The sequence below is a fragment of the Eptatretus burgeri genome, chromosome 6, assembly GCF_056783735.1.
Source record: "Eptatretus burgeri isolate ZD-2024b chromosome 6, Ebu_testis_v1, whole genome shotgun sequence".
Classification (NCBI taxonomy): domain Eukaryota; kingdom Metazoa; phylum Chordata; class Myxini; order Myxiniformes; family Myxinidae; genus Eptatretus; species Eptatretus burgeri.
In genome coordinates, this window is record NC_140966.1 from 26,253,728 (window position 1) to 26,270,319 (window position 16,592).

Here is a 16,592-nt window from a genome sequence, read left to right on the forward strand (position 1 = left end):
CGATCTTGCCAGCGTATGCCGACCTAAGAAAAATGTGTCTAAAACGTTGGGGGCACGTCAAATACGGTATGAGTAAGTTTGGTATACGTGAGTAGAACGCTAAAGTATGCTATCATACGTCGTAGTAAGTAGAGGACGTCAAGAAATTTTAAACATGTTCAAAATTTTACGACGTACTCGGCGTATGACACACGTTCCTCATGCGATGGGGATAAGTTTTACACACGATATGTGGACACTTACACACGTCCACAAAGGCTACTTATAAGCTACTCATAAGTCGAAACACGTCGCGGTAATGTCTTTTTTACGCGAAACTTATTTCTAACGTATGTTTGACGTGCTTTGAACCAATTCTTTACGTAGTCCCAACACACATCGACGTATGTAGACGTATTCCAATGACGTCTTCCGGTCGACAAAAAAAAAAATGAATGTGTTTCTAGCTTACAACTGCCATATAAAGACGTGTTCCCAGCGGTTTTGGGAATTGGTATATAAAAATGCTGCTCATAAAAGGGGAACCCAACAGTGTTTTCGAGTCCTTTTTGAGTCGATCTCCATGTCAGCAGTAACAGTATCAGTATCAGTATTAGTATTAGTATTAGTATTAGTAGTAGTAGTAGTTTGTTCATGTTGGCAGTAGTCGGTGAGTGTGAGGGGGAGGGTGTGGGTTATGATGGATCGTCTTTGCGTCCGCGTGTCCACCTGTAGGTTCATAGGCTGCCACTCAACGATTTAAATGGCTGCATCTCCACTATTGAAAGTAGACGCTTGCGCTCAACAATTGGATTTTTTTTACACTCAACGACTTTTAAACGGTACCACTCAGCTATTTTCATTGTTTGCAATGAACGATTTAAATTGCTGTCACTCGCCTTTGTTTTTTGACGCTGGCGCTCGGAAATTTTAATCGTTTCTATTGAACGTGCTAAATCGCTCAAACCCCACTATTGAAAGTAGACGCTTGCGCTCAAGAATTGGATTTTTTTTACACTCAACGACTTTTAAACGGTACCACTCAGCCATTTTCATTGTTTACAATGAACGATTTAAATTGCTGTCACTCGCCTTTGTTTTTTGACGCTGGGGTTTTGAAATTTGAAGCGTTTCTTCTGAACGTGTTAAAACGCTCAAACTCGACTATTTTAAATAGACGCTGCCGATGGACAATTGGAATCATAGCCAAGCTAGACATCGAAGTGTGAACATCCTCGTCATGCCCAAGAAAAGTTTGAAGAATGCTGCAAATAAGTGTCCTGGCCGTGGCCGTGGACGCTGACGCAAGGACGATCCATTATACCGACGTCTTTCAGCCTATGAGTAACTTAAAAGTAATGTCTGTCGATGTGTGGCAACGATCGCGTAACGTGCCAACAACACGTTAATCTTAGGTTAGAAATAAGTTTCGGGTACGCTAAACATTACCTCGGCGTGTCTCAACTTATGATTAACTTACAAGTAGCATGTGTTGACGTCTGTCAACGATCGCAGACCGTGCATACAACTTGTGGCCAGCGTAGCAGAACGTGTGAGTCATACGCCGGCATATGTCGTGAAATTTCAAGCATGAAAAAATTTGAGGACAACCGAAAAGTACAACGTTTAAAGCCAACGTACAACGACGTGTGGCAGTGTTTTTCAGCGTGCTCTCAATGTTATCAAAACTTACCCATAACGTATTCAACGTGTGCCAGCGTTTTAGAAAAAAAAATTCAAAAATCGGCATACGTTGGCTAAAACGTCAAGGTGTGACTGGGCCTTAAATAAGATAGAGTTGTGCTTCATGCCTAACTTTGGAAATGATTTTGGTACACTTCTTCAAGCTTTACTAAACTGATTTATATATTGTTAGATTCCACTTAAGTCATACTTCCTTACAATATCTTTATTTTTTCTATATGTTTGTGAGTAAAAATTTTATTTCGAAAAAAAGTAGCTTTTGGGACTTCACAATCATTAGAAATTGGTGCATTTAAAAAAAAATTAGTTTAAAAATAGAAGGGATTGAGAACAACTCTTGAATTTTCTACCACCGTTTGCCTATGTATGTGTCTTTAAGTGACAATAATTTAAAAGAGCTGTGTAACTGTCAACATGGTGAACACTTGGGGTAAAACCAGGGTAAATTTCAGTGTCGTTGAGTCTGGAGCAAAGTTCAGACACATATAGCACCCAAGATTTTGCTTCAAAAGGTTTCAGTTTCCTTGTGTAAATGATCCAGTCACTAGATTATGTAAATTAGGCAACAAAATTCTTCATGATGAATAAACTGACTGTTGGCAGCAATTTGAAAACTCAAATTGTTTTGACTGCATGTTACAAATCACTACTTTTGAGAGAACTTATCTTAAAAAGTATTTTAAGTGGAACATTTTTTTATGTCAGATTCTGAAAGCCTCACTAATAGGCACCATTTGTGTGAATTTTTAGAACTGTTTGTAAAACTGGAATTTATAGCCCTCCAAAAATGCTTCAGATACAAATCTGCAACTCGCGACTGCCAGAATTGAAACACCCTTAGGGTGTTTGTAGGGCCATATCTCGGACACTACTTGGAATTTTGAGCTATAACTTGGCAAACCTTCCTCATATATGTTAACGTAGTTTTCAGAATTTTTTCAGGAAAACCTGGAGGGGGTCACCGCAGAATTTCATTTTTTTGGCTGATTTAACACGGAATGACCCTTTGAGGTGATTAAAAACAAAAAATCCATAGTCCCCAGGGTTCAGGGTGCACCCACCCCGATTGTCTCTATGTAAATGTGCATCACATAGTGCTGTTCCCGGTCGGTGTAAAGGGGGTATTACAAGTTGTAATAAAGTTCACCATTTCTCTGTATGAAAACCATCAACATCATAGAAGTGGAGGAATTGTCATCCTGTAATATCATAATATCTGTGTTTGCTTTAGTTCTAAGCACTCCCCAACCACTGGACGGAATGAGTTGAAAACTGTTGGTTGTCCTTGGGGTGTGTCCAAGAAGGTTTTAGGCAGTAAAGAAAATCAATAACCAAGGAGGTATTCAGGTTGAGCGGAGGACCCCAATTTTCTCTATGCAAATGTTTATCGCCTAGCGCCACCTCGTGGAAACAAGAATTATAAATCAGAAATCAGAAAAGGCTGACAATGGCCGAGAGCAGTGGTTCCCAACCTTTTTCAATCTACGAACCACCTTGGTGTCTATATTTTTCCTCGGGACCACTTACCCCCTTTTTTCACAACACCATTTTAAAACTAATTTTTATGTGCATATACCAGACTAATAGTGATGTCATGCGCAACGAGCGTTTGTGTGTGGTCTGTCAAAAAGCAGACCCTTCTAAATATGCTCAAATTAATGCTTTAAAATGATAACAGTACAAAACTTAATAGTATTATTGCCTAACTAACCCTAACACATTTTAAATGATACAAGTACATGGAGAGAGTAAAGTATGAATATAACTTACCCAACTTAATGAGAGCCCTGGGCTTGAATCTTCCCTTCCAGTTCATCAATGTGAGGAGAAATTGTGGATAGGCAGGCACACGTGTCATGTTCTGGCTGGAGCTGAGATCTGTACTTCGTTTTTAGGGCTGTTAAGCAAGAGAATCCAGTTTCACAAGCATAGGTTGTTGCAAATGGAAGCAATATTTTTATTGCTTCACCTGACAGTTCTATGCCTGGTGTTGGCTTAATGGTTAAGGTAGTGGGCTTGGGATCCTAGGGTCCTGAGTTCAAATCCCGCTCAGCTGTTGAATTAACACCAGGTGGGGTTGACTCTGCCTGTCATCCTTCCGAGGTCGGCAAAATGAGTGCCAGCATGCTGGTATACTGTGTCGGAGTGGCGACCCGTCCAGGATTGTTCCCAATAGCCAAGGAGACTGCTTCGGCGGCACCAACGCTCTGCACAGAGTATGGTCCTAATGGATGGATGGATGACAGTTCTGCATAGTCCTTTTCAGCAGAAAGCCAAAAGGCCATGGAGAGCTTGCTCTCTGAATTTTACCTTCAGGCTGCCATCACATGAAAAATCTACCAGCTGATCTTGGGCTCTGCAGCTAAGGTTTGTGTTTGAAATGGACTTCTTCGGAGAACAGTGCACGGATCCATTGCCATTTGTCATCTGAAATGTCTCTGAAGTAAGTCTCAAATTGCGTATCCAAGGCATTAAGGTGAGCAGTCAAAACTGCTTTGATGCTGGGAAATCCAATCTCAGAATTATTGAGAAATTCTCTGAGCAACGGCAACATTACAGTTATTCCATTTTCCAAACGAGCTCGCTACACACCGAGTTTCTTCCTGAATCCCATCACTTTATCACTAAGCATCAAAATGTTCATATCTCTGAATCTTGTTCATATATCTGAATCATGTTCATATATCTTGAGATCATTCAGAAGGTTAAATATATCAGCTAAATATGCAAGTTCAGCAAGAAAGAGTTGGTCTTTGAATTGGCTTGCATGGCTGTAGCTTGCGTTCGTCAAGAATTCCTCCAGTTCCTTGTGCAGCTCAAATACACGTTGCAACACTCGTCTGCATGAAAGCCAGCGGATCTCGGTGTGCAGCAACAGTTGGACGTGATCAGCTCCCATTTCATTGCAAAGTGCAACAAAAAGACAAGAAAAAGTGGCCTTGCTTTCACAAAGTTTACTGTTTTCACCGTATCTGTCAGGAGAGTGTATCATTCTGGCTCCAAATGGCGAGCTGTTAAGGCTTCTCTGTGCACAATGCAGTGGGTTACTCGTACTGCTGGGGCAACTTGTTTTACCCGCTGAATCACACCTTTGTGCACTCCCGTCATTGAACGTGCACCGTCAGTGTATATCCCAATACAATATGACCACTTTAAACAATGTTCACACATGTAGGAATCAATAGCTTTGAAGATTTCTTCACCACTTGTCTGAGTTTCCAGAGGTTTACAGAACAGGAAATCTTCAATGATTTCACCTTCCCAGGGATAGCACACGGAAACCAGGAATTGAGCTGTGGATTCAAAGTTCAATGGAAAAATCTCTTACCTTGAAGACGTTGAACAAGTTGCTCTTCTATATGGAGTGATGTGTCTTGAATGCGACGACAAACTGTATTATTTAAAATTGGAATGGAGCAAGTCTTTTTAGCTCGCCTGTTTGAAGAACAGAGAGCTATAGCGATACCCCCGGCGTGAGCATCAGCGTCAGCGTGAGAGTGAAAATGTTAAAGTTTTTGGTGCAAGTTATTTCCTTTCTAATGTTTTTATCGACCACACTATTTTTTACTGATTACAATATACAAATACATATATTGCTTTAAAATTATTTGGATCAGACATCACTGCAATGCTTTATAAAAAATATTATTAGACTAATCTTTTAAAAATGATAAATGTATAAACAGGTGAGCATTGGGTGGCTTTGACACCAACTCTCTGGTTTTTTACTGCTTCAGAGCCAAACATTTACATGCATCCCTCACACAGGACATCACAAGATCTTCCCCAACTTTGTGGGTTTTTGTGGACTTTGCAATCCTCAGTGAAATCAGTAAAGATGCTTTCAAACCACGATTAAATGCAGTTGTCATTTGATGCACTGAAAACTCCTGATGGCAAAGTTTCCATTTCTTTTGTTGAAAAAACACTCAACTGGCTTCTTTCTGCATTCCGCATGCTTTGTAGATGAATGGCGGTGCAATTTCGCAGGTTTAAGCGCTTCGTTTTACAATACCTCCTGACAAATAACGTACTGTGGCTTTGGTTCATCCTCAGATCCAGTAAATGTAAATTACAATGCTAAATATGCTAGATTATATTTCTGACACGGAGGTTTTCTTTTCTTCGAAGGTGGCTGAGATTCCTCGATTACAGTCGTAGGCGCAGGCTGGTCCCCGCTACCACTCGCTCGTATGAGAAATCTCTCCATTTTGCAATGCACTGTGCTCACTGCTCACAGAGTCGAACCAGTCGTGATTTTATTTTTTTAAATACACTCCGGAAATATGAAGACGAGTAAGGTGAGATGCGACACAAAAGTAGAAAATGATTTCACAGTGTACAGGATGTGACATAACACTATGAAGGGCTGTAATATACGTCATTGTTGAACATGAACCGAAAGTTAATATTTGTATCCATTTCGGTTAAAATGGCTGCTTTAAATGCTCTGCTTAGAATTGCATCAAACATGAGCAAATGTAGCAGAGTACTGTACAAAGAACATATGTATAAAAAGATGACGTACGTCAAGGAGGTAAATTGAATGACCTGCTTTTATTGAGTAAACATGTACAACCTGAAAGATAACTTTTTTGGAGGGGGGCGGGGGGGGGGGAAGTAACTTCCGGACCACCTGCCATTTACTCGTGAACCACCACAGGTTGGGAACCAATGGCCTCGAGGTATGCACACTCACCTCTAAGCCATCCAGCATGAGTTTGAATCCCGACCAAGCTAAAAACTGTCATCCCGATGTTTCACAGGCAGGGTGATTAATCAATGCGCGTGGTGCCATCCCTCAATGCACGTTAAACTGGCATCCCATCTGCGGGCATTAGTTAGTTTATGTTAAAGATCCCACGGTGTTCTACACGAAGAGGAGGCGAGCTATTGCCGGCACCATGGCCAAATTCAAAATTTCTGCCCTAATTACTGCTGGGAGAAGCATGGCAATCCGTCCAGCATGACACCAGGCCGAGAAACTGCTTCAGCAAAACCAATACTCTGTAATACAGAGTCTGGTACATCGCATCAGGATCGGAAAAGAGGGGGAATCAACCCATCTTCAAGGACGGGTTCTTTGCTTGTTTAATAAATTGATATCCCCAAACAATAATCCATGTGTATCCCACACATAAATAATTAATGATACTGAAAAAAAAAAGCACGATCATGAGTCCTGGCAAGTTTAACCAGGTTCCATGGATTGGAACTTTCTTTCCAATATCACAACACCTCTCTTCGATGAAATATCACAGAGAACAACATTTTAAAATTACGACAGGATGCAGCCTTCCAGAAAGATAATTACAAACCTGCTTGTAAAATAAATGTTTGGAAATCTTGGCCATGGACTCTAAACATTTATGAGCCAATGCATATGACACACTTAGCAGAATGCTTACCGTGTGTGCGTGTACGAATGCTGTTTGAGGTCCTGCCTCCGAGTGAACATAGTGTTGCAAACATCACAGCGCAGGGTTTTCTTTTCCCCACCGGCATGGATCAACATGTGGGAAATCAGGTGGGCCTTCTGAGTGAAGCTTCGAGTACAAACCTCACACTTGTGGTTCTTCTGGCCTGTAATGAATAAGTTATGAAACAACAACCTGTTGTTATTCTCCAATTTCCACAACAATGTTATACAATCCAGGGGGCAAACGAGTGTGCTCAGAGTGATTTCTGGGGAAAAAAAAAACAGAAAAAGAAGTACATTTGATCCTGGGAAGCACAAAATGTTCAACAAAATCCGAGTGAAAAACTAACAGTTGCAAAGAATCCACTCGTTTGTGTTTTTACCATAAAACAGGAATATATCAGTGATTGATGGTAAAGTTTTATCGATGTTCTGATGAAAATGAAAGTTACCACATTTTATTGTGAAGTTTTCCTTCGGTTGAGTGCAATGGTTGATGATGTAATAATTTTTGTGGGACTGAGAATTCAGTTCGTACATGCACAATAACTATTGTTTTGTTGAAGCCTGTATGGTACCCTTCCATTTCCATGAGATTTACAGGGGCCAGAAGAAGAGTTTCATCATCCTGAACTGCATTTCCTACGATGGTTAAAGACTCCAATTACTGATTGGCAGGCCTTCCCACAAAGATCACATCTGTGGCCTCAAGGTGCTCGACTTTGGCTGGCACTCTGGTTACACTTGATGTGGAGTTGGTGGAGCCGCTTCACATCATGGGTTAGTGTTCCGACACATAATTTCGTCAATGATTATTCCTGTCACTTGCCAGGGTCTCCCTCTCGCTGGTGTTGATGTTAAAGTCTGTCATGTCCTGTTAGCGGACAACTTCGAAGCATTTTATTTTGGAATTGTTCGGTGTGCCAGGTTTGCTACACACAAAAATTATGACTGAGAGCCACAGGAATGGGGTGTGGGGGGAGGGTGGTACGCAGAGAGAGACGGAGTAGGAAGCAGATCAACAGAGGAAGAAGATCAAAGAGAGAGATGATGGTAAAGATGCTTTCTTGAGATCGCTTTGCATCACATTGAAATTAAGCCACTGGGTTCTCCTTTCGAAGCATGGAACTTCTCAGAAGATCAGTGTTTATCGGAGCTCCAGCCTGTGTGTGACCGACTCAGCTGAAGAGGGTGTCCACGCGATACTGCAAGGCTCGTTGGCTTCTGTCGAGCTGCTCATCATGTTGGGATTTCCCCACAGAGAAGCAGGAGCTTTCCTTACAATGTCACACAATGTTAGGATGCTATAAGCATACATGTAGTGAACAAAACAATGGAAACACCTGGGTAAATGAGGGACACCAAGTATATTGAAAGCAACGGCTTCCACACAGATGTGGCCCATATTTTAATGAAGCAAATACCATCCAAACATTCTTGGCATCGCGTATAAAAAAATGCTGCACAGGCCTGGTTGCCGAAAGTTAAGGCAAGCTAGCATGGCTGCAAGAGGAAACCTCAGTGACTTTGAAAGAGGGGTGATTGTTGGGGCACATTTGGCAGGAGCTTCATTGACAGCTCAACTTGCTGATGTTTCACGAGCAACGGTGTCTAAGGTGATGTCAGCATGGAACTCTGAGGGAAAGACATCATCAGAAAAGGGCAACAGTGGGCGGAAGCACATACTCCAGGATTGTGATATCTGTGCATTAATTTGAGATGCAAGGCAAAGCAGGTGAGAAGCTACAGATCAATTGACTGTAAATTTCAACCTGGGGTGCGAGCAGCCAATTTCATCAAAAATCGTCCGCCGAAAACTCCACAGAGCAGAATACCATAGTTAGGTTGCAGTGCACAAACCGCTCATCACACCTGGCAATGCATGTTTGTGAGTCCAGTGGTGCAAAGAGCACAGGCAATGGACGAATGAGCAGTGGTGGTGGAATATATGGCAAGAAGAATCATCCTTCACTATGTTCTTATATGGCCAGACCAAAGAGATGAGTGCATGTCTGGGTGCCAACCTAAAGAACTCTACAACCCTGAGTGCTTGGTTCCAACAGTGAAGTGTTCTGGTGGTTGTGTAATGTCATGGGACACATTTTCCTGGCATGATTTGGGTGCAGTCATTCCCTTAGAAGGCAAGGTCAATGCCAATTGCTACTTGATGGTACTGAGCGATCACCTTCACCCCATGTTGCAGCATTTCTTTCCTGCTGGGAAGGGGGTCATTCAGGATGACAATGCCCCTGTCCACAGAGCACGTGTGGTCACCCATTGGTTTGATGAGCATGATACTGATGTTGTCCATATGTCATGGTCTTCTCACTTACCAGATATGAACCCAATCGAGCATTTATGGGATATTCTGGAATGATGTCTGAGACAGCATTTTCCACCTCCATCAAACAAATGTGAGTTGATTGACTTTCCCATGGAAGAATGGTGCCGAATCCCTCCTGCAGAATTCCAGATGCTGGTGGACTCCATGCCATGACGCATACAGGCCGTACGTGGTGGCCCAACGCCATATTAAGTGACCACATTGGAGTTTCCATCGTTTTGTCCACTATGTGTAGAATTTGAGAAATGTCTGTCTGCTTGTTACTCCACACACAAAGTGGGGTAAAGCAATTGGTTGACTCTGTCTGTCTACAGACGTGTCTATGATCGAGGAAATACTTAATTGCATTTGAATTTTATATTTTGAACACTAGAACATGAATCGGAACAGGAACCTGCAGTATAACAATATTTTCGCTCTGAATTTGGCTAATTGTACGGAATCTCATTGCAAGCGCACGTGCCCAGAGAAAGGTAATTTTTTTTTTTTTAGTCTGAAGAATTGGCAGTCAAATGAAATTGAAAATCATTCCAAACAGAAAAATTACGTGAACATTGGTCATTAAACCAGGATGTACCACAGAACGTTTGATATCCAAAAATGTAACAGAAATGTCTGAAATCTCCCACGTGGAGTCGAGAGCTGGGTGAAAATAATTGATGAAGTTAATTAATCATCCAAGTTCAGATATGCCTTCAGGAGGCCAAGCTAATACAATCATCTATGTAGCGTCAAAAAAAAGTCTGGTGTTGGACTATCAAATTGAGAAAAAAAATCTGTTCTTCAATAAAACCAACAGAGTGGCATAATTGGGACCCCTTTGTGTACCCGTAGCTACACCATAGATCTGTTTGTCGGTGTCAATGGAGAATGTAAAACAATCGAGTGTGAGAACCAATTCAGCCAAGCGGAGTAAACTTTTGGTGCTGGGCGTTGGACGGTACAAACAGAATGATTATGGTTTTGGATGGATTTGTTGGGTTTTTTTTGGATTTTGGACAGAATAGTTTTGGATGGTTAAAACACGATTGAAAAAGTGTTTTGATGCCTGAAGTCCCTTACAATTGGGAATAACAGTATTAAGGCCAGACCAGGTAGGACACACGATTCATCATATGTCTGTTTGTGGTTTGATACTCTACAATGGAAGCAATGACTCTCAGAAACTCAAAGAATAGTGTTTCATCCACAAACTTGGAACATCAGTACCAAACGGCTTGAATGAAAATCTTTCTTTCTGCGAGTCATTTTACCAATTCAGGCTCATTCTTCAACCATCTCGTCTTTTACATTTCCAGTCCATATCCTTCCTCATTCCTCGTCTTCAACTTCCTCTTCTCTTTTCCCTTCCCCATCTTTCTCTGTGTCCCCTCCCCACCAACATCCCGAACCAACCTATGCCTTCTACCCCTCCATCCATCTTCCTCTTTCTCATACTCCTCTCTCTCTTCTCTCCCTCTTCCTCCATTTCTTTGTCTTCTTATTCTATCTTCTCTACTCTTCTTCTTCCTCTCCTCTCCTCCAGCACATCTATCATGATGGTTCACTCATCACACATGACGCGCACACTTCTTCCAATCGGCGTTCCTCATTCCCAGCACGTCAGTGATGATGTCATTTTGGAAGTCTTATTTTACCAACTTCCACCCCATTTCTGTCCTCTTTCACTCCGCCGAAGAGTAAGGCCCGAAACGTCAGCTTCTCTTTTATTCAAGGCGGATCAATTATCATTCAAGGTATTTTCTTTCCTATTAGTTTTAACGTTTCAAGAACCAATTTGTGATGTTATAAACAAATATCTTATCTTCCTTCCAAGGGTTCTTGACAGGATTATTACCAAACTTCGGACAGCCTTCAATTGTAGTTTGTTTGTTGAAATATTCCCTGGTATCGTTTGTTAGGCAACAGCTTTCATTCCCACTGCTCCAACTATAACTGGCACAATGTCTGCACTCCTCAGCTTCCAGGTTCTTATGCTTCATTTTTCAGCTCACAGGTATTTTTTTTTTTTTCCAAATTCCCACGTCATTTGGACCAAAGTCGCTGGTTACTGACATGTCAATGAGCAATATATTGTGACGTCCACGGGACTTGAACAGTCCCGCCAACGTAGAATGAGCCGAAACGATGGAGGCGGTTTATTCGTTTATAACCCAAACATGGCGGTTCTAATCGCTCTACCGCAAACGGGACGAGGAAGGTGGCACGAGTCACTTTTTACTGAGTTGATGATGTTTATTCGTTTTTACTATTACCAGAAATAACAAGACTCGGCAAGAAGAGGGATCCGGGGCGATTCGACGGGATGGTGTGGGATCGGGCGTGGGGAAAAACACAGACAATTCCAATGAATATACAGTTCTCAATCCCTCTAAGGCGCCAAGCACACACACACACACACACACACACACACACACACACACACACACACACACACACACACACACACACACACACACACACACACACACACACAACGTAGCTATTTCTGGTGGTCAGGCTGGACCGTGGTGTGGACGCAACTGTCCCTGGATCGGCGTCGGACGAGCTGGCCTTGCTCTCGTCGGGGGGGGGGGGGGGCAGGAGAAACCGTGGTGCTGTCGACCTCCTGGTCTTGGCCCAAGTCCGCTCACAGCCGCCAGGTAACCAGTTCTGGCGCCAAGTTGCGAGCAGGAGAGGGAGACAGGTCCGCCCGCCGTTCGACCCCGTACTCCGAGTCAGCAGAACCCCAGAGCCAACCAAGGCGAGGCACGAGGCCCAGCAAGGCTCCAAGACACGATCAAGAACACGATCGACTCAGCACAACAACAAGGACGCTCTCTCTGCCGCCACAGGGAACCACACCAAAAAAACACGATCTTTTGGTTGTAATCTTCTTCTTCTTCCTTTTCGACCCCGAACAAAACCTTTTTATCCTTCGTCCTCGTCACTCCCAATCGAGCCGTTTATTGGCCCACCGCCTTCCGCCAATCGTGATCACGGGGCGGGGCCATCCGCTGCACTGTCCTGTGACGTCACGGCCAGTCTCCAGAGAATACCAAAAAGGGGTTTACGCAATCAAATTGCTCTTTTGGCTGGGCTGGACCCCGCCGCTTTGGCGCACTAACTACCGGATTACCCCTTATCAAACTTGACAGTTTCTGGCAAATTTCCTGAAACATTTGGGTAATGCCAATTTCTCCCAGCCACCCTCCCTGATCCTGAATCTCCACCTGTCGGATCGTCACCGATGGCCTCTCGGGAACCCGACCCGGCCGACTCCACGAGGCCAGCCTGGCCGCGCACTCGGCCGCTCGGTGCACGGTGGGTGGATCCTGTAGCTCCACTAGCGCTCGGACCTCAGGGTCAGGAAGAGCAGCTAAAAATTTCTCTAGTGCCAGTCTGTCCCATGCCTCCACTGTTAGGTCCCGATACGCGATCCTGACTGATTGGTAAATGTCCTGTGCCAGCTCCTGCACTGTCTCACCCGGCTTTAATCTGCGGTGCTGGTGCTGAGCCCGCACCAGATCACAGTTTGCCGCGAACCCAAACCGACGGCTCAGCGCCTCGCAAATGTGGGAGCTGGTCAACATCCCCTCCGCAATCACGTTTAACACATCTGCGGCTGGTCCCCGCAACGTTGCCACCAAATTCCCTGTACGTTCCTGCTCATTCCACCCGTTTAGTCGGGAAATGCACTCAAATTGCGTCAGAAAAGCTTCAACGCTCCCTGACCCGTCAAAATTTACCAGGGGGATCACTTTTACGGTGGCCCGCTTCTCAGTTTCTCCCTTGTCCGAATCCAGCCCAGGGATCAAACACCCTTGTGGCTGCGTATCCAATTTCGGAGCCCACTGTGGCCAAAGATGTTTTGTGGTGAGGGTCTCATGGGTCAATTTTGCCTCCTGTTCCAAACGTTGAATGGACCGATTCACCTCTTCCCGCAGGATCTTCTGGGCCCGCACAACCTCCTCCAAGGCTCCGTCGCGAGTTTGTAGCTGCTCCTCAACCAACCCGGACACTCTACTTACAAAAGACGGCTCTACCAGGCCTTTATCCAAGACTTCATCTTGGCTCATAATTTTATCTTGTTCGTCCAAACGAGCCTCCAATTCTTTTACCTCCTCTGCCAAATTCATCCCTTGCTTCCTCAGCTCTCCCCACTCTTCAACTTGCAGCTGCATACGAGCATCCACACAGGCACGATGACGTTCCAGGCTTTCATCCACTTTATCAACCCGAATGTTCGTTGCATCAATTTTATCTACCAATTTTTTCCGTATATTTTCCCCCTCCAATGTAATTTCTACCTTTGTTTCCTCCAATCTATCCTCGAATTTACTTTGTATTTCTCCCAATTTAACATCCACACACTCCTGCATCTCAGTTTTCATTTTCTCCATCTTTTCCCCCAATTCATCCCTCATTAAATCAATCCGTGCACCCAACTGTACCCCCATTACCCTCAATTGATCTGTCATTTCTGCCCTCTGTGTCACGAATTGATTTGCCATTTCTGCCCTCTGTGCCGTCATTTCTGCCCTCTGTGTCACGAATTGATTTGTCATTTGTACCGTCATGTCCCCTATTAAACGTTCCAACATTGTCTGGATCGACATCGCGCCGGTTTCCGGCGCTGCCGGCCCCGTTACGGGCGATGAAACACGGTCCACGCTCGGAATGGGGGAGGTTCCAACCCTACCCCCGTCTCTTCCCTCTTCCCCCGACTCGCTGCCAGACACGTGGCCTTCCTCCTCAAACATCTGCACATCCGCCATGGTGCAGAAGTCCCGTTTGCCGCCAATTAATTTAAATTTGAAAAATCCCGCCAAAATTTTCCCGCGCTCGCGCGCTTTTCTGTAGTTATTTTATATTCCAATTCGTGGCGAGATTTTAATCTTGGTATATTCTCCCGATACCAAATATAATTTAGAGGGGTTCGAACATCCAACACCCTGACACCAATGTGATGTCCACGTGACTTGAACAGTCCCGCCAACGTAGAATGAGCCGAAACGATGGAGGTGGTTTATTTATTTATAACCCAAACATGGCGGTTCTAATCGCTCTACCACAAACGGGACGAGGAAGGTGGCACGAGTCACTTTTTACTGAGTTGATGATGTTTATTCGTTTTTACTATTACCAGAAATAACAAGACGGCAAGAAGAGGGATCCGGGGCGATTCGACGGGATGGTGTGGGATCGGGCGTGGGGAAAAACACAGACAATTCCAATGAATATACAGTTCTCAATCCCTCTAAGGCGCCAAGCACGCACGCACACACACACACACACACACACACACACACACACACACACACACACACACACACACACACACACAAAACGTAGCTATTTCTGGTGGTCAGGCTGGACCGTGATGTGGACGCAACTGTCCCTGGATCGGCGTCAGACGAGCTGGCCTTGCTCTCGTCAGGGGGGGGGGGGGGGCAGGAGAAACCGTGGTGCTGTCGACCTCCTGGTCTTGGCCCAAGTCCGCTCACAGCCGCCAGGGAACCAGTTCTGGCGCCAAGTTGCGAGCAGGAGAGGGAGGCAGGTCCGCCCGCCGTTCGACCCCGTACTCCGAGTCAGCAGAACCCCAGAGCCAACCAAGGCGAGGCACGAGGCTCGGCAAGGCTCCAAGACACGATCAAGAACACGATCGACTCAGCACAACAACAAGGACGCTTTTTCTGCCGCCACAGGGAACCACACCAAAAAAACACGATCTTTTGGTTGTAATCTTCTTCCTCTTCCTTTTCGACCCCGTACAAAACCTTTTTATCCTTCGTCCTCGTCACTCCCAATCGAGCTGTTTTTTGGCCCACCGCCATCGCCTTCCGCCAATCGTGATCACGGGGCGGAGCCATCCGTTGCACTGTCCTGTGACGTCACGGCCAGTCTCCAGAGAATACCAAAAAGGGGTTTACGCAGACACACTTACCCTATCCCGTGTCCCTATCTAATTACGTGACAATTATCATTCCCCCCCTTGAAGAAATGAACATTTACTAGACAACTTATCACCACTGAATTGCTACTTATTACATCGAGATCCTGGTAAACTCGAACAGCATGGCATACCTAATTAAACATCCTAATTACCCTTTGAATGCATTCCCCCCCTCCCCCCTCAAACATAACAATATCTTTTCTTTTTCTTTTTTTTTTAATCTAAGTACTATGTCTGGTCGTAATGCTTTGTGTTCTATGTTTACACTTGATGGGATGGTCGGGTCATACGAGAGCACAATGTCGTTGTTTTCAATGATTGCTTTTGGTTTGTGTTTCCATGGCTTTTCTGTGGCTGGAATATTAACGTTTTTACAGATGTACCAGTGGATTACTCTACTATGTTGTTCTGCCTTTGTGTGTACAGCTGTTCTGACGAGTTTTTTTTTTATATCCCAAGAGAAGATGATTGGTGCTTTCTGTTTCTACCTTGCGGAACTGACACTTGTTCTTCGCTTTTTGGTTTGGAAGATTTTGGTCAGTGTTGACTCAATCCTGCCATCTTCTTGAAGTCAATTGCATCACGTCCTTGATCTCGGTCATTCATTATGACTCGTTCTCCATCCCAGATAAGCTGACCTCTTCTTCACCACTCCAATGGACATTTCTTGTCTCATGAAAAAAAAAATTCCTACTCTTCTGTCATTCTCTCAATTACTGATTCATTGATATTTTGTTTTATAATTTTATATAAAGTGTCTATAATTTTATATAAACACAGTGTGTTCTTTCGTTGGGGCTATATTCGCTGTCTTTTCGATTTCCAGTGTAAGCATTTTCTAATCGTACCAGTTCTTGGGAAATTTTTTGAAGGTGAGTTAAGGATAGCTTTTCTTTCCTGTTTTCTTCATGCTCACACACAAACTGGATAGTCTGTTGAGCATTTTACATAACCGGCCAATCCTACAGGCATCGATCTGGCCCTGGTTGTGCTCCACGAGCCCGTTAAATCCTCCTCATTACAGAAGGTACAATCAATCTCGGGGTGCAATGGTTGTTGCAAAACATTTTGTCAATATTAAGCAGTTTCCTTGTTTTCGTATCCAGCTTATTGATTTCGAGCTGTAGCCAGTTTACGATACCACTATTGCATTGAAACACGAACTGCAAGTTGGTTTACAGCTTTGATTTTATTTTTTTGAGATATATGTT

General features: G+C 44.0%; 1 protein-coding gene across 9 annotated transcripts in view; it reads right to left on the bottom strand.

Annotated features, from left to right (window-relative positions):
- Window positions 1-16,592, bottom strand: part of PRDM4 (PR/SET domain 4) — an 86,582-nt gene that overhangs the window by 13,148 nt on the left and 56,842 nt on the right. For all 9 annotated transcript variants that reach the window (XM_085884348.1, XM_085884350.1, XM_085884355.1 and 6 more), the window contains one exon: window positions 7,092-7,266. In XM_085884348.1, the coding sequence (XP_085740474.1) occupies window positions 7,092-7,266 (175 nt within the window). The remainder of the gene's footprint in view (window positions 1-7,091; window positions 7,267-16,592) is intronic.